The sequence below is a fragment of the Pan troglodytes genome, chromosome 10 (assembly GCF_028858775.2).
Source record: "Pan troglodytes isolate AG18354 chromosome 10, NHGRI_mPanTro3-v2.0_pri, whole genome shotgun sequence".
NCBI classification, from domain to species: domain Eukaryota; kingdom Metazoa; phylum Chordata; class Mammalia; order Primates; family Hominidae; genus Pan; species Pan troglodytes.
The window spans coordinates 117,448,955-117,467,830 of NC_072408.2; the positions used below are offsets into that span (position 1 = coordinate 117,448,955).

At 46.8% G+C, this 18,876-nt stretch overlaps 2 protein-coding genes across 27 annotated transcripts in view; one reads left to right on the plus strand and one right to left on the minus strand.

Moving 5' to 3' along the window:
• The window catches only part of TCTN1 (tectonic family member 1), a 35,089-nt gene extending 22,528 nt beyond the window's left edge, over window positions 1-12,561 (plus strand). For 3 of the 16 annotated variants that reach the window (XM_054663538.2, XM_054663535.2, XM_054663537.2), the window contains 8 exons: window positions 3,833-3,967; window positions 4,474-4,599; window positions 4,992-5,077; window positions 5,680-5,820; window positions 8,408-8,570; window positions 10,638-10,778; window positions 11,197-11,341; window positions 12,478-12,561. In XM_054663538.2, the coding sequence (XP_054519513.1) occupies window positions 3,833-3,967; window positions 4,474-4,599; window positions 4,992-5,077; window positions 5,680-5,820; window positions 8,408-8,570; window positions 10,638-10,778; window positions 11,197-11,340 (936 nt within the window). In that variant the 3' untranslated portion in view covers window position 11,341; window positions 12,478-12,561. Of the gene's footprint in view, window positions 1-3,832; window positions 3,968-4,473; window positions 4,600-4,991; window positions 5,078-5,679; window positions 5,821-8,407; window positions 8,585-10,637; window positions 10,779-11,196; window positions 11,342-12,477 lie in introns of all 16 variants that reach the window. The other 13 variants (XM_009426256.4, XM_016924202.3, XM_063784937.1 and 10 more) reach the window with 10 other exon arrangements.
• Window positions 12,231-18,876, minus strand: part of HVCN1 (hydrogen voltage gated channel 1) — a 40,892-nt gene continuing 34,246 nt past the window's right edge. For all 11 annotated transcript variants that reach the window (XM_063784940.1, XM_016924211.3, XM_063784939.1 and 8 more), the window contains 4 exons: window positions 18,700-18,804; window positions 14,660-14,891; window positions 13,596-13,708; window positions 12,231-12,910 (listed from right to left, as the gene is read on the minus strand). In XM_063784940.1, the coding sequence (XP_063641010.1) occupies window positions 12,845-12,910; window positions 13,596-13,708; window positions 14,660-14,891; window positions 18,700-18,804 (516 nt within the window). In that variant the 3' untranslated portion in view covers window positions 12,231-12,844. The remainder of the gene's footprint in view (window positions 12,911-13,595; window positions 13,709-14,659; window positions 14,892-18,699; window positions 18,805-18,876) is intronic.

Below are 18,876 nucleotides of genomic sequence, written 5' to 3' on the forward strand. Positions count from 1 at the left end.
CTTATTTCTGAGCCCTTTTAAATGAATACAGTTACAATTAGAAGGGGACCTTGTTGCTAATAGCAAATACATTTGCCAAAAAGCAAGCAGAAGTGCAATAGGGAAACTCCTTAGTGGGAGTCACACTTCTGGGCTTCCCAGCTGCCTCTGTTGTTGTGGTTTTGTACTCTTCCATGGTTCAGTGACACCACTGTCGTGACCAGCAGTGGGTATGATTGACTTCTGGACATTCAGGCTGTCCCTTGCTCCCTTCTTAGTCTCTTGTTAAGAAAGCTGTCCAGCTCCCAGGATGCTGCCCGTCCAGGGCAGAAGCCATAAGCACTTTGGCCAGTGGGTGTCCATACCGCGTGGGAGGCGTGCCCCGTGGTATACCTTCAGGGCTTTATTTGAGGGTGGGTTCTTTTCAAAGCCTTATCGCCCCAGCCCAGGGTTCTACTTGGTTGTGGTCACAATGCCAGGGTCTCTTCGTGGCTATGTCAGAAGGCATGTGGATCCCTCACCCCTTATTCTAGGGTTTGCACCCTAGGTCTGCCTGTGAACACAGTCCCCATGGAGGCCTGAGTTGGTGGCTTTGTCATAGTTTCCCACCCTGTGGAACTGGCCAGCCTAGGTTCAAACCTCAGCTTTGCCATTATTTTCTTGTCTGACTGACACCGTGGTCTCCCTTTGTTGAGTGGATGGTAAGCGTCCGTGCAGAGGCATGACACAAGGCCAAGTGGGAGAAGCACATGAGGTGCTGGTGCAGCATCTGCGCATGGGATGCACTTGGGATGGGGATGCACTGGCTGTGATTGACTTCACTGATGCTCTGCACACAAACATGTTTGAGGGAGATGTTTGAAAGGAAATAGCCATGTGACTTTGGGTCTCACACAACGGTGTGTGAGGCTGGATCCTGTCTTCTGTGAAGGGTGGGAAGACCTATTATGAGGAATGATGGATGTTACTTGTGTTTTCAAACTTGTTTTAGTTATAGAGACTCTTTCTTAAATGCAGTCTGAAGTGGAACCCTCCCTAGAGTGTAACACAGACTGAATGTGGAGCTGTGCTGGTTGGAGCAGGGATGGGGCCTGAAGCCCTCCACCTGCCCAGTCTCCTTCTCTCTCCTCTTTGGTCCCAGTGAAGAACCCTAGGGCTCCCAGGAATGCAGTGTGAAAGTCATGCAATGGGCTAGCTCTCACCTCCCTCCAACCCCTAGAGAGTGCTTGGATTTTACCACTCAAAACTGGAACCGTCTGTGGGGGCAGCAGCCCTATCAGCCTTGTTCATGATATATCCTTATTTCTAACGCAGCGTCCAGTAGGTACTGGGCACTCAATGAGTTACGCATTTAGTGATGAATGACTAGGAAGAAGGTGGGTCCATTCAGGGTGGGAAGACCTATTATGAGGAATGTGATGGATGTTACTGGAAGGCTTGGAGCAGGTGCCAGGACTGTTCTAAGTGCTGTATGTGTCTGACGTCTTTGAATCCTCTTGGCTGTCCTAGGAGGTAGGTTCAGTTACTGTCACTCTCTGGCAGATGAGTCACAGGAGATGAATGAGCTTGCCCATGGCTGCACAGCTGGGAAGTGGCAGAGCTGGGACAGGGATCTAGGTGGTCTGGCCCCAGGGACCTTATACTTTACCACCATACTGGGCCAGCTCTACTCTGTGAGCCCATGTGACAGGCTTCACACACCTTCCTTCTTTGCATCCTGTGGCCACACAGGACGTGGCAGACTGGGACTTCCAACTTAGGTCTGTGTGACACCAAAGGTTGTGCTCTAAAGGACAAGCATGTAAACTAATAGTAGAAATTTGTTAAAAATTTTCTTAAAAAGCAGATTTTAAGGTTAGAGGATCAGGAGTATAGAAATTGGGTCTAATCTCCCCACTAAGTGAAGACTGTTATGATTGCCTGGAATAATTGTCAGTATCTGTGGAGCCGTCAGTGAAAGATTCCAGGGTAGCCCTGTAGTTTCATTGAGTATGCTGGAGTTCTTTACCAGTGTGTGTGTGGTTTGGGAATGGTATGTGGTAGAAGAGGAATCAAGGAAATCAGCACAGCGCTACTGTTTCCTTCTCGTGACAGTTGAGTGAGCTGTCGAGATGAGGGCAGCTCCTGCCATTGACACCAGGACTCTCCAAAGCTCATTGACACTGAATCCTTCGGTTTTTGCCAATTCCACGCACACACCATGGAAGTGGCTCCAGCAGAGGCTGGTATGGCAGGCTATGCTCTTTCTTGGAACCCGGTGTCATTGCTGAATCGGGGGCCACTATGCTCAGAGTAAGGAACCCGGGGTTGCCCTTGTGTTAAACAAGAGCTAATTGAATCACAGCCTAGGACCCCCTCCATGCTGAAACCCCTTGGAGCGGCATGTTATGCAGAGGGCCTCACAGTGACTAGCATTGCCCTTCTGCCATTCTCGTCACATGACAGCTCACGTCTTTGTTACTGAGTCATGTCACTTTCTTCTATGAGAGGTTTTGACTCGCACGTCTTCTTGGTCATGGGAGCAGACACATAAGGACTGCTTATTTATCTCTAAAATAACTGCTTAAATACTTGGTCATTTTGAATTATAAACAGCATGGTGCATGATTGAGTGCAAGTTCAAAGTGGTATAAACAACTGTTAATAGATACATGAGGCTCCTTCCTCAACAGTGGTTTCTAAGAATTGAAGTTTAGAGCAAATGACAGATTCATCCTATAGTACGAGGAGGCTCAGCTACCTTTAGAGGATGGCTTGATGCCTTGTTACTCTGCTGGTGGTGGCCATGAATGCAAAATGTCCTTTAATAGCACTGGGATAAGCAGGGCTTCCCTGGTGCTGCTGAAAATGTTTGTCTGTGTCTGTTTTTTGTTGCTCATAATCCCACCACCCAGAGAAACCACTGTGTGTGTGTGTGTGTGTGTGTGTGTGTATGTGTGTGTGAGCGTGCTTGCACTTGTATAGAAGTTGTGTATAAATTGGGTCAAATGAATATTCGGGGGTGTGTGGGGGCTTAAGGATATATATCCTGGGACTGCATGTGAATGTGCATGTGTGGGTATGGAGTGTGTAGGAGTTGTGTTTTGGAGGTGAGGATATATATGTGTGCTTGACAGTGTGATGGAGTTTTGTGTATATTTGAGATATAATTCATATACCATAAAACTCACCATTTTAAAGTATACAATTCTGTGGTTTTTAGTATAGTCACAGGTTGTGCAACCATCACCACTAATTCTGGAACATTTCCATCACCCCAAAAAGGAGCCTTGTGTTAGCAGTCACTCCTCATTCTTCCCCAGCTTTGTCCCCCATCCCCTGGCAACCACCGATCTACTTTTCGTCTCTACGGGTTTGCCTATTTGGACATTCCGTATAAATGGAATTAGAACTGTGGCCTTTTGTGTCTGGCTTCCATGACTTAGCATGTTTTTAAGATTCATCTGTACTGTGGCATGTATTAGTACTATTTTTAGGGATGAGTCATATGCCTTTGTAAGGCTAGACTTTGTATTTATCCATTCATCAGTTGATGGACATTTAGGTGGTTTTTGGTTTTAGCTATTATGATAGTGCAGCTGTGAACATTTGTGTACAAGTTTTTGTGTAAACTTTATGTTTTCAGAGGTAACTACTTTTAAAGTTTTGGTTATATCCTCTCAAGTATTTTCTTTGTGAATGTATATATGTTTATTACTTTTGCAAATGTGGATCATAGTATATACACTGTTGTGTAGCATGCTTCCCCCTACTTGGCCATATATCAGGGGAGGTTTCTTTCCAGTTCGTTGGTTATTTTAGCCCATCCTCCCTGGGTAGAGCATCTTCAACACTCCAGGTCTTCACTCTGCAGGTCCCTATCACTGTTCAGTCCATTGTCATTCAGTCTCTAAATAAAACACTCACCCGACGGGAGGACACTGATGTGCTGCAGCCGACTCTCGTCAACGCTGGACACTTTAGCCTTTGCGTGAATGTTGTTCTTGAGGTAGGTGCCGAATTTGGCTTCGAGAGCTTGTCTGTGGCAGACTTAAGCCTCCTGTCGCGCCGGGGTAACTGGACGCCCTCCGAGGACGCTCTGTCCCAGCCCATGGTGTGGCTTTTCTTGGCTCAGCTGCCTGCTTGTCTTTCTGCTGTCTCATCAAAGGACACCTCTTGTCTCCACAAACTTAGTGACTTGCCGGAATACATCAAAATATTTTTGTTGTTGCTGTTTTTGTTTTAACATGTTTCCTCTGCAGAGATAGGCTTATTGCATTCTGCTTGGACCAGCTTATGTGGAACTTCTGTAATTGGGCAGAGTGGCTCAGATGACCCTGTCTGCTAGGGGTGGTGCTGAGGGAACACCTCTCATAATCCAACTGGACAGCAGAGCAAGGCTTCAACACATGGAGAAACAGGGAAAGATTTGCTATCTATGGGTGTTTTCAGTTATTCATACAGCTTCTGAAATGTAATGGAACAGGTATATTTGGAGTATCATTTTGTTTTTAGGTAAAGTACAGCCTCACATACACAGATGCAGGTGAAGTCACCAAAGCTGATCTCTCATTCCTTCTGGGGACAGTTAGCAGCGTAGTGGTCCCACTGCAGCAAAAGTTTGAAATTCATTTTCTTCAGGTAAGGTTGATCAATTTGGCATAAGTATTTAATTGCCAAGTTAAAAAGAAATAATGACTTCTCAGTGGATAAAACTGAATTTCTAAGTATTACATCCAAGCCTTTGTAGTGAACAGAGGGCTTTGTGTAGCCTGTGCATTTGTAATGAAACCAAGCATTCTCCTTGTATCTTTTTTCCTTTTGGGAAAAGATTCCCTTCCACATTAGCTTGTTCTTTTACAGTATGATGTACTCCTACACCTGGCAGATGTATTTATAGTTCTGAGTAGGGAGGGAGAAATTCTTTTATTGGTTGGTAATTCCATATTTTATTATGAAAGAAGCATTTTTCTTCCTGCCATTTCCTTATTAAAATGAGAATTATTTGGGGGCATTTCTGCATTGTCTTTCAGGAAAATACCCAGCCAGTCCCTCTCAGTGGAAACCCTGGTTATGTCGTGGGGCTCCCATTAGCTGCTGGATTCCAGCCTCATAAGGGATATCCTTTTTGGTTCTGTAGAGGGTGGATTTATTCCTCTCTCCATGTGCGTGGGCTGCACTGCTCTTTATCGCTGAGGCTCCCCTGGGCTGCTTGTGGGAAGGAGAGAGCAGTCCAGGCCGAGCTTCCTGCAGGCGGCTCTGGTGGGCGGCCAGTCTGGCTACACAGCAGGTGGGCTGGGGGGAGACTGGCAGTCCTGGGAAAATGTCAGTGTTTTTTTTTTTTAATCTCCTTTTTTTTTTCAGCCTGCCATTAAGCCACAAAATATGTCAGTGTTTTACAACGAAAATCTTAAGAGAGAAAAGTTGACATTTAAATGTTTTTAATTTCACATTTAAACAGACACTCCTAAACAGATGTAGTGATTTTGAAAATTTAGAATTTCAAAGGGCCAGTTTCTGAGAATTTTTCTTCTGAGAATCCATTTATTAAGGAAAATAGAACTGTTTTTTTGCCTGCTCCTGGGAAATAGCTGTCAAAATCCCAGAGGCCCAGAAAAAGTGTATTTGGGTCTCCCTCATGTCACACAAGTGACACTGTCTTCTTACCTGAGAACCAGGCTGCTCCAGCACTAGGCAGTTGTCCCTTAACTGTCTGTGAATGTCTGGGATTATTCAGACCACAAATAGATATGGACAGCTTACTATTCTTCATAGCACAACTGAGCAAGACTGCTTAGCACTGGAGGGGGTCCGGACCCCAGTATTATTTGGTTACACTATGCAATCTGGCTGTAAACTAAGGTAAAAGAGTCACTTGTTTCTGTTTGAACTTGTGCTGATCAGAAAACAAAGCATTCTCACTTTTCCCCATTTTAATCAAATCTCTGCATCAGCTGATGAGCTCACATGAAAGCCACATATAGTATATCATCATGCATGAATAGTAGCAAAACTGTTACAATCATTTTTGTTATTAAATACGGCAAAGCAAAAATTTCAAGGCTTTGTATGTTTCTTTTTCTTTTTTTAAGAGATGGGGTCTCGCTCTGTCTCCTAGGCTGGAGTACAGTGGTGCCATTATAGCTCACTGCAGCCCTGACCTCCTGGGCTCAAGGGATCCCGCCTCAGTCTCCCAAGTAGTTGGGACTACAGGCATGCACCACCACATCCGGCTTTTTTTTTTTTTTGAGACAAAGTCTCCCTCTGTCACCCAGTCTGGAGTGCAGTGGTATAATCTCAACTCACTGCCACCTCTGCCTCTGGGTTCAAGCAATTCTCCTGCCTCAGCCTCCTGAGTAGCTGGGACTACAGGCATGTGGCAACATGCCCAGCTAAATTTTGTATTTTTAGTAGAGACGGGGTTTCACCATGTTGGCCAGGCTGGTCTCAAACTCCTGACCTCAGGTGATCTGCCTGCCTTGGCCTCCCAAGGTGCTGGGATTACAGGTGTGAGCCACCATGCCCGGCCTAATATTTTTGAATTTTTTTTTTTTTTTTTTGTAGAGACAGGATCTCACTATGTTGCCCAGGCTGATGTTGAACTCCTGGGCTCAAGCAATCCTCCCATCTCAGCCTCCTAAAGTGCTGGGATTACAGGCGTGAGCCACTGTGCCTGGCCTGTATGTTTCATTTTTAAGGTTGTTTAGCATTTGAGTTCACAGCAAAAATATTTCCCCTGACAATATTTCCTATGTTTCTCAATTTTAATATACACAGCACATCAAAACCAGTGAGAGGAAGCCTGAATATGATCTGTTTTTATCTTATCAAATATGTACATAATGTAAAATATCAAACAGCGCTGCACGGCTTGTTATAAAAATAGTTCTTACCCTCATTTGCCCCACCTTGGAGGCAACCACTTTCAACTCTTGTAGCTGTTTTTTTCAAATTCTACCCCCAAATCTTGAAATAACCTGCATATAATGCTACTTCTTGATTTTTTTGGTTTTATGAATTTTTTATTGTTTCCATTAAGGAAGACAAAGGTTTGGCTCTTTCCCCTTCATCCCCTACCTCATGACCCACACACTTCCCGCATCTTCCCAGGGTCATTGGATCATTATTTTGGTTAGACCAATATTTACCATTTACTTATATTATTTTTTGAGACAGGGTCTCCCCCTGTTGCCCAGGCTGGAGTGCAGTGGCGTCATCAGGCTCACTGCAGCCTTGGCCTACAGGCTCAAGCAATCCTCCTGCTTCAGCCTCCTAATAGCTGGGACCACATGCGGGTACCATCACACCTGGCTAATTTTTAAAATTTTGGTAGAGACAGGGTCTCCCTTTGTTTCCCAGGCTGGTCTCGAACTCCTGGGCTCAAGTGCTCCTCTTGCTTCAGCCTCCCAACATGTTGGGATTACAGGTGTGAGCCAGCACATCCAGCCACCATTTACATTATTAGTTCTGATCCATTTAGACCAGCATTTCTCAAAGGGAGAGGGTTCCATGGAATACATTTCCACAAGACATCAGTAGGGGTAGGTCTGTGGTCCAATACGTTTGGGAAACACCAAATTAAAGTTAAAACAATGGTTCCTTCCTGTATTACTCATCAGAGCCTTTAATAGGCAAATGTGCCTCAGGAGGGACATGGGGATGTGGAGGTTCAGTGCTTCCCCAACTTTGGCCATGAAACCCTTCTTGTACAGATCTTCAGTGGAACACAGTTTGGGAAACACTGTTTTAGACTCATCATCTCACAGGTAAAGATTTTGCAAAGTTAGACTCTTTAGCTTCTGTCAGATAATCCCTCATTTGGAGAATGAGAAGATAATGAAACTGGGAAGGAATGGAACTGCTGGTGGGGCTGAGAGCAGTGGCTCACGCCTGTAATCCCAGCACTTCGGGAGGCTGATGTGGGCAGATCACCTGAGGTTGGGAGTTCGAGACCAGCCTGGCCAACATGGTGAAACCCCGTCTCTACTAAAAATACAAAAAAATTAGCCAGGCATGGTGGTGGGCACCTGTAGTCCCAGCTACTCAGGAGGCTGAGGCAGGAGAATCACTTGAACCTGGGAGGCGGTGGTTGCAGTGAGCCAAGATTGCCTCACTGTACTCCAGCCTGGGCAACAGAGCAAACTCCATCTCAAAACAAAACAAAAAAACCAAAAATCAAAACTTAAAAAACAAAAAACTGCTGGTGGGCTGGGTGTGGTGGCTCACTCCTGTAGTCCCAGCACTCTGGGAGGATTGCATGAGCCCAGGAGTTTGGGGCTGCAGGGAGCTATGATGGTGCCACTGCACTCCAGCTTGGGCATCAGAGTGAGACCTTATCTCAAAAATAAATAAATAAAGGGAAGGGAAGGAAAGGAAGAAGAAAATAAAGAAAAACTGCTGGTGGATGAACAACAGCCTCATTCAGTTGACTTCTTTTTCCTTCACCAAGACTGACTGGAGCTCTCCCGTGTCAGCTCGTAGCACAGAAGGTGAAGAGCCTGCTGTGGGGCCAGGGCTTCCCAGATTACGTGGCCCCTTTTGGAAATTCCCAGGCCCAGGACATGCTGGACTGGGTGCCCATCCACTTCATCACCCAGTCATTCAACAGGAAGGTAAAGGGGAGAAGGTACAGGTTCCATGCTAGCGGTCTCTGTCTTCCAGGTGGTGTGATGAAGGCAGCCGGGGAAGCCAGCTGTTAAGGAGGCAGGATGGCCCTGAGTGGGAGCGCGGGCTGAATCTTGGATACTGATTTTTGCCCCTTGTTAGCAATGTTGCTTCTGGCCAGCAGTTTTATGGCTTTGAGCCTCTGTTTTCATCTGTGAAATGGGAACGCTAGTCAATAGTGAGTGAATGGCCTCATGGGGCATTGAGAGGGTTAAGTGAGGTAACATTTATGTGGCCCTGGGCATGGTGCCTAGTGGTCCATAAATGGGAACCACTGTGATCCTCATCCTGTTGCTACCATCATTGTGATTGCTGGTGTCCCCCGAGCCCTCTCCAGGCATCTCATGACACGATAGACGAATGTTGAGTCCTGTATCAAAGACTGAGACTGACTTCCGTGCATGTGGCTCTCCCACCCATTGTCCCCTGTTCTACACAGGCAGCCCACACCTGAGAGTTTTCACTGCCACAGTTCCTCACAGAGTTGAATGGAAGTTGACAATCCTACAGATAGGTTCCCAGTCACACATGATGCTTCTGCCCACCTTTTTCTTTTGTCTTAGCAGTCAGCGTGTGGGCCGGCCCTGGCCCAGGGGCGTGCTCTCCATCTTAGCCTGTAATTGCCCAGCTTGTTCCTGTCACGCTTTCTTCAGACCTCTCATTATCCGCTCCGAATATTTCTAGCATGGGCATAATGGGGGTGAGGACTGCTCACTTCTCTGATCCGCCCTCCCACCGAGGCCAGCAGAGACCCGGGATTACTCAGTCCCTGCCGTTCCACTGCGAAATCTTGGCTCAACTCTCCCACCAGAACCAGGCACATCGCTTCTGGCTTCTTGGCCATGGGTGAAGATGTGCAGTTATTACTCCTCCTCAGAAGGGAAGACATGGGTTGGGAGGAGAGGCAGCAGTGCGCACATGGCACTGTCAGGGTCTGTGCTGATCCTGGGTGCTCAGAGGGCCTGCAGCAGCAGGTTTTGTACCAACTCTGCCGGCAACCCAGGTAGAGGCAGGCACGAGCACCTGCTAAACTCAGTTTCCACCAGCTGCATGCTGCATTGTCTCCTAAGAACAGGATATTCGAGAGGATTGTTCAGTCTGCATGGTTTTTAAAGGCGGTTCCAAGCTAAGGAATTCCATCAGTGCTTTTTTTGCAGCCACCAAATTTAGCAGGCCTGTGAGGTTTTCATATCCTGAAGAGATGTATTTTAAAGCTTTTTTTTTTTTTAATGAAAAAATGTCAGACACACACAAAAGTAGAATAGTACCATGGAGTCCCCACGTACCCAGCCTGCAGCTTCAACAGTTACCACATTTGCCAACTGGAGAGACTGCCAAGGCAGGAAAAAGCCCTGGAAAGCCCACGGCCCCTTTTTCCCTTGGGTCAGAGGCCTTAGAGCTGGCTGCCAAAGCAGCCAACCAAAGGGGCAGCTCAGCTCCTTCGTGGCACCAGCAGTGTTCCTGATGCAGTTGAAGAGTTGATGTCTTTGACAACATACGAACACTGCCTGGATACCCAGATGTCACATCTTAATTGCCAATTGATGAAATTAGATAAATGAAAAGAAAGCACTTAAATTTCCCCTTAGAGCATTTTAACATGACATGCAATCAGGTTTTGTCTGCTAATAATTATTTCTCCGCCTCCATCCCTCCCACCAGTTTCTTTCCTGAAGTCTGTGAGGCCGCTATAAACAGGTAGATGAAGTTAGAGCAGTTATGGCCCTAAATGGTCCACAGTTGGGTATCGGCACTACCGCAGTTTCAGGTGATGTCGGCATTTTTAGAAATAGGAGGAGATGAAAAAATTACGCTTCAGCTGTTAAAAATATTTTTGGGGCATTGAGTTACTTTAAAACACGTATATTCTCTAAGCTGTTTTTATCTGAACTTGTAGAGTCTATTCATTTTCTTGTTCAGAACATTTTGTAATATGTGAAACCTTTTATAATTAAAACTCTGAACTGCAGATTAAGTCTGACTTGCAGTTTTGTAAGATTCTAATGGATTAACAGCATTTTGTTTTGCAGGATTCCTGCCAGCTCCCAGGGGCTTTGGTTATAGAAGTGAAGTGGACTAAATACGGATCCCTGCTGAATCCACAGGCCAAAATAGTCAATGTAACTGCAAATCTAATTTCATCCTCCTTTCCTGAGGTAGGCCTAACCTAGTTTAAAGGCATAGGTTAAGACAGAAGTCTAGACACAACTCAAGTGTGGTAGGTGACAGGTATTACTTTGTGAAAAAGATTATAATTTAAACCATGGGGGTTCATAAAATATTTCAGCAGTCATTCTTTTACTTAGAAACACTGACGATGGTTCTATTTACATTAGCATTCTGGTTCAGATTGGATCTTTAAAATTCTCATGAAAATTATGATATTCATGTGTTAATCAGACACCCTGGTAAAATTGTTTCTCTCATCCAAGTTAATGGCCAATTAGTGCTCCAGGACCTATCAGATTCATGAACTGACAGTAGTTGGGTGAGGAAGAGAATGAAAAGTGTCTCATTGTTGTCATTCTGGGAGCACACTGGAGGGTGGGCCTTGCATCTCTCTGTTTATTACAGGCCAACTCAGGAAATGAAAGGACGATTCTTATTTCCACTGCGGTTACTTTTGTGGATGTGTCTGCACCTGCAGAGGCAGGCTTCAGAGCTCCACCAGCCATCAATGCCAGGCTGCCCTTTAACTTCTTCTTCCCGTTTGTTTGACGTAAGTGAGGAAACTACGCCCCTCCTCTGAGGTCATCCCCTTTGGAAAGTGTGCACGTGGGGCTAGAAGTCCCTAGGGGATACTGCATTTTATACTTTTTGAGGGTCTCGCTTTGCTGCCCAGGCTGGAGTGCAGTGGTGTGATCATGGCTCACTGCAGCCTTGACCTCCTGGGCTCAAGCGATCCACCCACCTCAGCCTCCTAATAGCTGGGACTACAGGTGCACACCACAACACCTGGCTAATTTTAATATAGTTTGTAGAGATGGGGTCTTGCTGTGTTGACCAGGCTGGTCTCAAACTCCTGGGCTCAGGTGCTCCTCCTGCCTCGGCCTCTGAAAGTGCTGGGATTACAGGTGTGAGCCACCATGCCTAGCCTTATTATACTTCTAACCTTTGAGGTTGCCTCCAAACCAGCACACTGCCCTTCTCCACTCCCTTCCCGCCTTTTTTCCTTTTGGAAATGTTATTCTGTCTGTCTGACTTTTGAATGGGGAATATGCTTAACACATAGGTCATAGATGATAGAACCCAAAAAGTCTTTGGGGAGATGGTAAAGAACATGAACAGGACTTGAAGCAGCAGAGGCAAGGGGGATTTGGCCAGTTCATTCATCCCCTGCTTTGAGTTAGTTATTTTAAAAATACTCAGTTCAGGTTTTTTCCTTTTTGGGTCCGGTTGAAATGAGTACAAAAAAATAGCAAAATATTAGATAAAATCATGTGAGAAGAGTACACAGCCCTTACAAGGGGATCTTCCCCCAAATACCTTGTTAATTATAGTGGAGTCTTGGGTCTAATTGCCATTTCTGCACCAGGCACTGTAGCTAGCTTGCTCTCCGACTGGCAGGCTGGTATGGGTGCCACAGAGGAAAGAATACAGTAGGAGGGTCCAGGGAAAAGAGAGAGTTTATTTTATACAGTAGTTGTACAGTAATTGAGGAAAAATGTTGTCAGGTGGCAGAAAACAATGGAGCCACCTAGAAGCTGGCTGATGCAGCTGGGGCACACAGAGGAGGGGCCTGGGTACCCCTTTTGGGGAAACTGAGACAAGGGAAGCTATTTAGAACAGCTTGAAAATAAGAGACTTTTCTAGAATGGGGTGGCAGCTAAAGTAGCTTCTTTTTCTTTCTTTCAGAATGCTCAGATGCATCAGTTCCTTAATATACACGTGAAATTTGAAAACTGTACATTCGGTGAGATTAAATTTTATATACAACTAGCAATTGTCCAGCTTTGTTGCTCATTTTCAATTAAGGCTAAAGTGTTCAACATGAGAAAATGTGATACATTTGATACAGTGTGGGGTGGGAGTGGATGGGCAGCTCTTGGTGGTACTGGACCTTCCACAAGGCTGTGTCCACCCAGAATCCATGCTGGCAGGAGGGAGGCAGAGGTATCAAACCAAACCTCTCACCAAGCGGCCCAGGAGGGGCAGCTGTTCCTCTCGTGACAGCACAGGCCCATGAAGCAGTGTCTTCTTTTTGAGGGGAGCTGGTCCGGGTCTAGTTCACTTCACCAAGAAGTCCATGCTGTCGCAATAGTTTGTTAAGTCTTTCAATTTCTTGTTCCTATTGCAAAAGCAGACAAACACTGGAATTTACTTTGAGCCTCGCCAGGGATGTGACAATCATTCAGTGAGCCCCAGGCACAGGACCACAGAGATGAATGAAAGCTACGCTGTTTGTGGCATTCAGTCTGCTGAGGAGACTGCTACAATCAGATAGGCTTCACTGAGCAGCAGTGACAGCAGTGAGAAGACAAACGTGGGGGACCTGGCAGAGCCCTGGGATGTGGGGGTGGGCACAGCTTCAGGGAGGATGTGACGCCTGGGCTGGATCTGAAAGGACAAGGCAGGCTCAGCCCAGGGAAGGGCGCTCTAGGTGCATGAGCAGCGCTCTGCTGCAGGCGGGTGCTGCGGCAGAGGCCAGCTTCCCAGATGTCTTTTTTTTTTTGAGACAGAGTTTTGCTCTTGTTGCTCAGGCTGGAGTGCAATGGCGCGATCTTGGCTCACCACAACCTCCGCCTCCCGGGTTCAAGCAATTCTCCTGCCTCAGCCTCCTGAGTAGCTAGGATTGCAGGCACGTGCCACCATGCCCAGCTAATTTTGCATTTTTAGCAGAGACAGGGTTTCTCCATGTTGGTCAGGCTGGTCTCGAACTCCGGACCTCAGGTGCTCCACCTGCCTTGGCCTCCCAAAGTGCTAGGATTACAGGTATGAGCCACCACGCCCGGTCCCCAGATGTGTCGTCTTACCTTCTCAGAGCAGCTGAACTCAAGGTGTTGAATCTTGGCGGCCAATTGTACATTCATCTGTTTTAACCTTAAGAGTTGCCGTTCTGAACGTGTCTTAACTGAGATGATAATCCCTGAAATAAAATTGGGGGTCTCAGTGATACTGGTTTCTAACTTAACCACTCAGGAAAAAAATCTGTATTCTTACACCTGTGTAGAGTTTGGAGGAGTGGTGACAGACACGCAAGACAGTCATCACTTTAGGGCATCAGAACTGGGAGGTCAGGGTTTCGTGTCTAAGCTACTTAGTACCCAGTTACACAGTATCTCTCTTTAGCTAGCATGGCTGAGAAATCCTTAAAAATAATCACTGACAAGATGAGCATTAGGATTCTTAACCTAGAACCTGTTCACAATCATGTGGGTGCATAGCAGCGGTGTCCATAGATGCCACGAAAGCACAGGCTGGGAAATGCCCCCTTTCCCCATAACAGGCATCTTCTGTAGGAACTGAAAGGCTTTTTTTTCTTTCCTTTGACAAGAGTCCAGTTTTTTTTTTTTTTTTTTTTTTTTTTTTTTTTGAGATGGGGTCTGGCTCTGTCACCCAGGCTGGAGTGCAGTGCACAATCTTGGCTTATTGCAGCCTCCAAATCCTGGGTTCAAGCAATCCTCCCACCTCAGCCTCCCCAGTGGCTGGGACTACATGTGTGCACCACCACACCCAACTGATGTTTGTATTTTTTTTTTTGTAGAGATGGGGGTTTCACCATGTTGCCCAGGTTGGTCTCGAACTGCTGGGCTCAAGTGATCCTCCTGCCTCAGCCTCCCAAAGTGCTGGGATTACAGGCATGACCACTGCACCCAACCTGTTTCATTTTATTTGCTTGACGTAAACCTGCTTATAACCAGCTCCTAAAGGTCTGAAGAGGAAGAAAGGAGGAGAGGGAGGTGAGGGGGCAGAGGGGAGGCCTCCATAACAGGAGCCACTGTGAGCTCAGGCACCCAGAGTGACTGCGCAGTCAGGCCTTGGATGTATGCCTGGGCCCCTACTCTCCATCCACAGCCTGGGAGTGCAGGAGACGTACCATTGATGATCCGGGCCACCCGCCACAGCCGGAGCAGAATCAGCAGGCCCAGAGCCTCAAACTCGTGCTCCTGGAACAGGAGGACAATGTCGAGGATGAATGAGACCACCACCACGACGGCATCCAGGATCTCAAACTTGTGGTGAAAGAACTCCAGGCGGAAGACAAATAATTTAAAGATGATCTCCATCATAAAAAAGACCAAGATGGTGATGCTCATGTAGTGGAATACCTGAAGGGGACAAGGAACCACAGTCAGGGGAGATTGGGCCTCTGGGAGGTCAAGCTGCCCTCACATGCACCTGCCTGGTCACCAGCAAGAGAATTCATCTGTTGGACAAATCCAGATGCCCAGTGCTGGAAACACAGCTGTGAACACCACAGATGAGGCACCTGCTCTCTAAAGGGCAATTAGGCAATGTCAGAATTAAAGCATCCTCTAGACCCTTTGGACCAGCAATTCCATGGCTAAGAACTTACCCTACAGCTGAGCTCCTGTGTGCACAGGGACTAAGGATATTTACTGCAGCACTGTTTGCAGAACAAATACTTTCTGCATTGTAAGACAACAGAAATGTCCATTAGACAAAAATGTCCATTAGAAGTTACTCTTGAAATGAATGGTGGCACCTCCATATGGGGCCCTAAGGACACACTTGTTAAAAAGATTAAGCTGGGTGTGGTGGCTGGAGCCGATAGTCCCAGTTACTCAGGAGGCTAGGTGGGGCCTCCTGCCAAGAGCCCAGTTTGAGGCCAGTCTGGGCAACATAGCAAGACCCCATCTCTAAAATAACTGAATGAATGAATGAATGGAGGCAGATCCATATGTTCCAATTAGGAGTGATCACCAAGGTAGGTGTAAAGTGAAAAGGGTTCCGAGATCTTGATCTAGTCCTGGCTGGGCACAGTGGCTCATGCCTGTAATCCCAGCACTTTGGGAGGCCAAGGCGGGCAGATCACCTGAGGCCCGGAGTTTGAGACCACGTTGGCCAACATGGTGAAAACCTGTCTGTACTAAAAAAATACAAAAAGTTAGGCATGGTGGTGCATGCCTGTAGTCCCAGCTATTTGGGAGGCTGAGGCAGGAGAATTGCTTGAACCTGGAGGAGAGGTTGCAGTGAGCCGAGATTGCACCACTGCACTCCAGCCTGGGTGACAAGTGAGACTCTGTCTCAAAAAATAAAAATACAAAATAAAATATAAAATAAAATAACCAGTCCTCACACCAAGATAACCATTTCCAGATCTGAGGCAGGGGAGGTACAATGTGGGCAAGGACGTCTTTTGCCAGCAAGGAAGTCTTCAAAGACATCACAGAGTCATGTCAACAGGACCCAGCAGTCAGCTTGAAGAGGCTCACAGTGACAACATTTGGGACAATCTGAACATTGAAAAGAATGACTAAGATTGATTGTAACACAGTGAATAAAAAAATTCACAGTGCGGCACATACACCCATGCACACATACATACACACGTGGGAAAACAGGGAAGTGCTTTTTTATAGAAGAGTACCTACTACTAAATGTAGAAGGAAAGACAGAAAATCACCATTTTGCATTCCCTAGTGTAGTCACTGACTCAGGCAAGGATCACCAACAGATGCCAACTGGGGAAGAGGATATTTGCATGCTACCAAAGCAGTACCAGGCAGATCATTTACCACTGCAACGGGAAAAATGCCCCTGGCCAGTGGAGCAGTCCAGCATTTACTACCTAAATCAAGTGACCCAACTGAGTGGGACCCCTGGCGTGGTGTGCCTCCTGAAAATGCCACATCCAGAACATCGCCAGCCAATGAAGACTCCCTGCTGATCAAGCCCTGGACCTAACCGTGGTGTGCAGGAAATGAAGAAATAAGGCAGGAGACCTCAAAATCAGACAAATCCAGAACATGGGACATTCTACTGGCTGGGCTCTTCCAAGAGTCATTGTCATGAAGGAAAAAGAAAAGCAGGAGGATTTCTCTAGATTAAGAAAGCCCAGGGAGGCCGGGTGCGGTGGCTCACACCTGTAATCCCAGCACTTTGGGAGGCCAAGACAGGAGGATTGTTTGAGCCTGGGAGTTCAAGACCAGCCTGGGCAACACAAGGAAACCCTGTCTCTACAAAAAATTTAAAAATTAGCTGGGTGTGGTGGTGCATGTCTGTGGTTCTAGCTACTCAGGAGGCTGAGGCGGGAGGAAGGCTTGAGCCCATGAGATCAAGACTACAGTGAGCTGTTAGGTGCTCCTGCACTCCAGCCTGGGTGACAGGGCAAGACTCTGTCTCAAGTAAAAAAAAAAAATTAAAAATTCCAAGGAGACATAACCAAATAGAATATTGGAATTCTCTATCCTAGTTTGAAAAAAACTGCCATTAAAGACATTCTTGGGCTGGACACGGTGGCTCTTGCCTGTAATCCCAGCACTTTGGGAGGCCGAAGTGGGCAGATCACTTGAGGTCAGGAGTTCGATACCAGCCTGGCCAACATGGTGAAATCTCATCTCTACTAAAAATAAAAAAATTAGCTGGGTGTGGTGGCGGGCACCTGTAATCCCAGTTACTCTGGAGCTGGAGGCAGGAGAATCGCTTGAACTTAGGAGGCGGACGTTGCAGTGAGATGAGATAGTGCCACTGCACTCCAGCCTGGGCGATAGAGACTGTCTCAAAAAAATAAAGAGAGACATTTGGGATGAGTGAATAAAAGTGGTTGTTAGGTGGGACTATTGATCTTATTTTAGGTCTGATGGTGCTCTCATGGCTCCATGGGAGAAAAACCTTATTAGGCACGTTGAAGTATTTAGGAGTGAAGGGTTGTGAAGTCAAATGGCCAGACGGAAACGTGTGTGCGTCCGTGGGGATGTATAGTGACAAAGCAAACACAGCAAAATGTGTCTTTGCCATTTTTCATAAAAAGTTGAGAGAAAAAAAGACAATAAGTATGGCAGGTATGTTAATGGATTCTATTAAAAATAGAGGAAGAGAGCCAAGTGCAGTGTCGCACGCCTGTAATCCCAGCACTTTGGGAGGCAGAGGTGGGTGGATCACTTGAGCCCTGGGGTTCAAGACCCAGTCTCTGAGAAACATGAAAACAATTATTTAGGAGCAAACAGATGGACAGGGAAGATTCTCCTCCTATGCTGGCATAGGAGATGTCACAGGGCTGCCTCTGGGAAAGGTATCAGGAAGAAGGAGGAAGTTTCATATTCTGCCGTTTTCACCACTTGCAAAGACATACATTTGCATATCAATTCCATTTTGTTTTTCCAAAAAAGGGCATGGCGGGGGATGGGGGGGGAAATGCTTTTTTTTTTTTTTCCTGGAGACGGAGTTTTGCTCTTGTTGCCCGGGCTGGAGTGCAATGGCGCTATCTCGGCTCACTGCAGCCTCCGCCTCTGGGGTTCAAGCGATTCTCCTGCCTCAGCCTCCTGAGTAGCTGGGATTACAGGCACGTGCCACCACGCCCAGCTACTTTTTTGTACTTTTAGTAGAGATTTGGTTTCATTATGTTGGCCAGGCTGGTCTCGAACTCCTGACCTCAGGTGATCCACCCGCCTTGTCCTCCCAAAGTGCAGAGACTAAAGGTGTGAGCCACCATGCCCAGCCAGGGATGATTTTAACTCTTGATCTCCGCCCTTGGCACTGAGACAGGGTATGTCCACCACCCTTTGGGTGAACATCTGGGATGGGCTCAGTAACTGAATCAGTGAATAAACAGCAGATCCCCTGATGGCCCAGCAAGGGGACCATGCAGAGCATCAACAGAAGACAGGAGGAATGCCCCTCCTGACCCAGAGATGGCAGAGTGGATCCACCCCACATGCTCCAGCTCACTAGCCTAGCATCGCCCAGGATTCCAGCCATCATGTGAAACAACGTTTCCGGCTTGTAGTAAATGCTAATCCATATTCTGGAAAGGAAAATGAAAACACCTATCAAAACTACCACAGACCTTGCTACTCCAAGTGGGTTGTCAGCTGCTCCACTCTGCACCCCGTCTGTGCAGATAACACAAGCAAAACATATCAGTAAGACCCCAGAAGAGCTGTCAACCCCTACCATGGCAGCATAGTTATTCTTGTCGGGCTGGATGATCTTCAGGTCCAGGATGAGCTCAGCAAGCACCAGGAGGGCATCCAGAACCACTAAGCAGATGATGATGACCTGTGGGCCGAGGGAAGGTGCCAGAGATCATGAGACTCCCCCAGAGGCCCTCCCTCTCCCATCATTAAGAGC